Here is a 1874-nt window from a genome sequence, read left to right on the forward strand (position 1 = left end):
GCGATTCAGAATTTGTAGTCATAGAAAAGTTCTTAAATATAACCGGTATAGACCACAAAAGTGATGATTTAAGGAATTAAATATCTTGAACTGAAACTTTGCAATTAAACTATCAATGAAGTAAACTTAATAGTGAGTTTCACAAAGTTTTCTGCAACAACCATTATTGAGAATTAAAGGAAACATAGGTGCTAATTATGCCTGCCACAAATTCGACTAAAATTAACATTAGAACAAACAATACAGTAGAGACAAACTAAAAACAAATTGATCATTGATGCATGCATACTTCCATTGACCTCAAAACTCTAAAGAAGACAAGATAAAGACTAGACGCATAAAATAACATAACATGCAAATCATAAACCGAGACAACCTTACGTTTTTCTAACCTCAACATATATTGGTTGGCCTAAAAATTCAAAAAGGACATGCATGCAAAGCACCGGAATGATTTAAGGATCATGACAATTGGCACCAACTACCGGCCCACAACCCAAACCACTAACGATACCTGCACCGGGACCACTACCGCCACCAGAACCACCACCCAAACCACCCCCACCACCCAAGCCTCCAGCACCACCTACACCGCCAACACCACCTACACCGCCAACACCACCTACACCGCCAACACCACCACCATTACCACCTACGCCTCCCACACCACCACCATTACCACCTATGCCTCCCACACCACCAGGACCACCTAAGCCTCCAACACCACCGGGACCACCTAAGCCTCCCACACCACCAGGACCACCTAAGCCTCCAATCCCACCAACACCCCCAGCACCTCCTAAACCACCAACTCCACCACCAATGTTGGGGTAACCACCAACTACTCCACCAATCCCACCAGCTTTGCCAATCCCTCCACCAATACCATGGTAACCACCACCTATCCCACCAAACTTACCCATTCCTCCACCAATCCCACCAAACTTTCCCATCCCTCCACCCATTCCTCCACCAATCCCACCAAACTTACCAATCCCACCACCCATTCCTCCACCAATCCCACCATACTTTCCCATCCCTCCACCAATTCCTCCACCAACCGCACCATATTTTCCCATCCCTCCACCAATCCCACCAAACTGATGACCATACTTTCCATACCCACCCACCCCAGCAAATCCACCAACCCCACCAAAGATAAAGTGTGTCTTTTTATCAAGACCCTTGTTGCTAGTTGCATGTGGTGCACTTGTATGCAAAGCCATTGTTTGTTCATCATCATGGCCACCATCACTTGGCACCTTACGTGCACTTGCATGCAGCATAACTAGCACAACCACCACAAGCATGAGACTCCATTTTCCCATCTCTCTCTCTCTCTCTCTCTCTCACTCTCACTCTCACTATTCTATAACAACAAAAAACGATTGTGGTTGATTGCATGCAAAAGGGGATGTCGTATATATACATGAAAAAGGTAGGGGACGGTTGAGGGTAATAAAACATGGTAGTGATTATAGTTATGACTTGGGAGATCTCGAGAATTGGGATTCATAAATAAATGAATTTGTGCATCAGTGGGTTAGGTAGAATCAAAAGAAGAGAAAATTGAAGGTAGTCATGTGTAATAGTCATGCATAGTAAATGGCAAGATAGAAGAAAACAATTTACTTATGCTAGTAATCATGCATTGGTGCTTCTCTTAATCCTTAGTGATGTTTTCTGTGGCTTGAGATCCAAATTAAATAAACACTATTCTCACTTTGGTTTGACCATGCTTTAAATTAGTTTCTTAACCCAATTTAATTTTTTTTAAGTTGCACAAAAGGTATAAATGAGTCAACATATTTGTGAAGCTCGAGCTTGACTTGTTAAACGCTTTTATTAAATTTGTTTGTATAGTTAAAACAAAC

The 1874-nt window shown here is 42.4% G+C and overlaps 1 protein-coding gene across 1 annotated transcript; it reads right to left on the reverse strand.

The window, feature by feature from the left end:
• On the reverse strand, window positions 203-1647 carry LOC109343105 (glycine-rich cell wall structural protein-like). The gene has a single exon (XM_019581243.1). It carries the CDS (start codon window positions 1326-1328, stop codon window positions 456-458), a length of 873 nt encoding a protein of 290 aa, XP_019436788.1. The 5' UTR covers window positions 1329-1647; the 3' UTR covers window positions 203-455.

Source organism: Lupinus angustifolius, chromosome LG03, assembly GCF_001865875.1.
Source record: "Lupinus angustifolius cultivar Tanjil chromosome LG03, LupAngTanjil_v1.0, whole genome shotgun sequence".
Taxonomy (NCBI): domain Eukaryota; kingdom Viridiplantae; phylum Streptophyta; class Magnoliopsida; order Fabales; family Fabaceae; genus Lupinus; species Lupinus angustifolius.

Excerpts from the sequence above, each read along its gene's own strand:
- LOC109343105 (XM_019581243.1), bottom strand. The coding sequence starts at position 1,328 with ATGGGAAAATGGAGTCTCATGCTTGTGGTGGTTGTGCTAGTTATGCTG.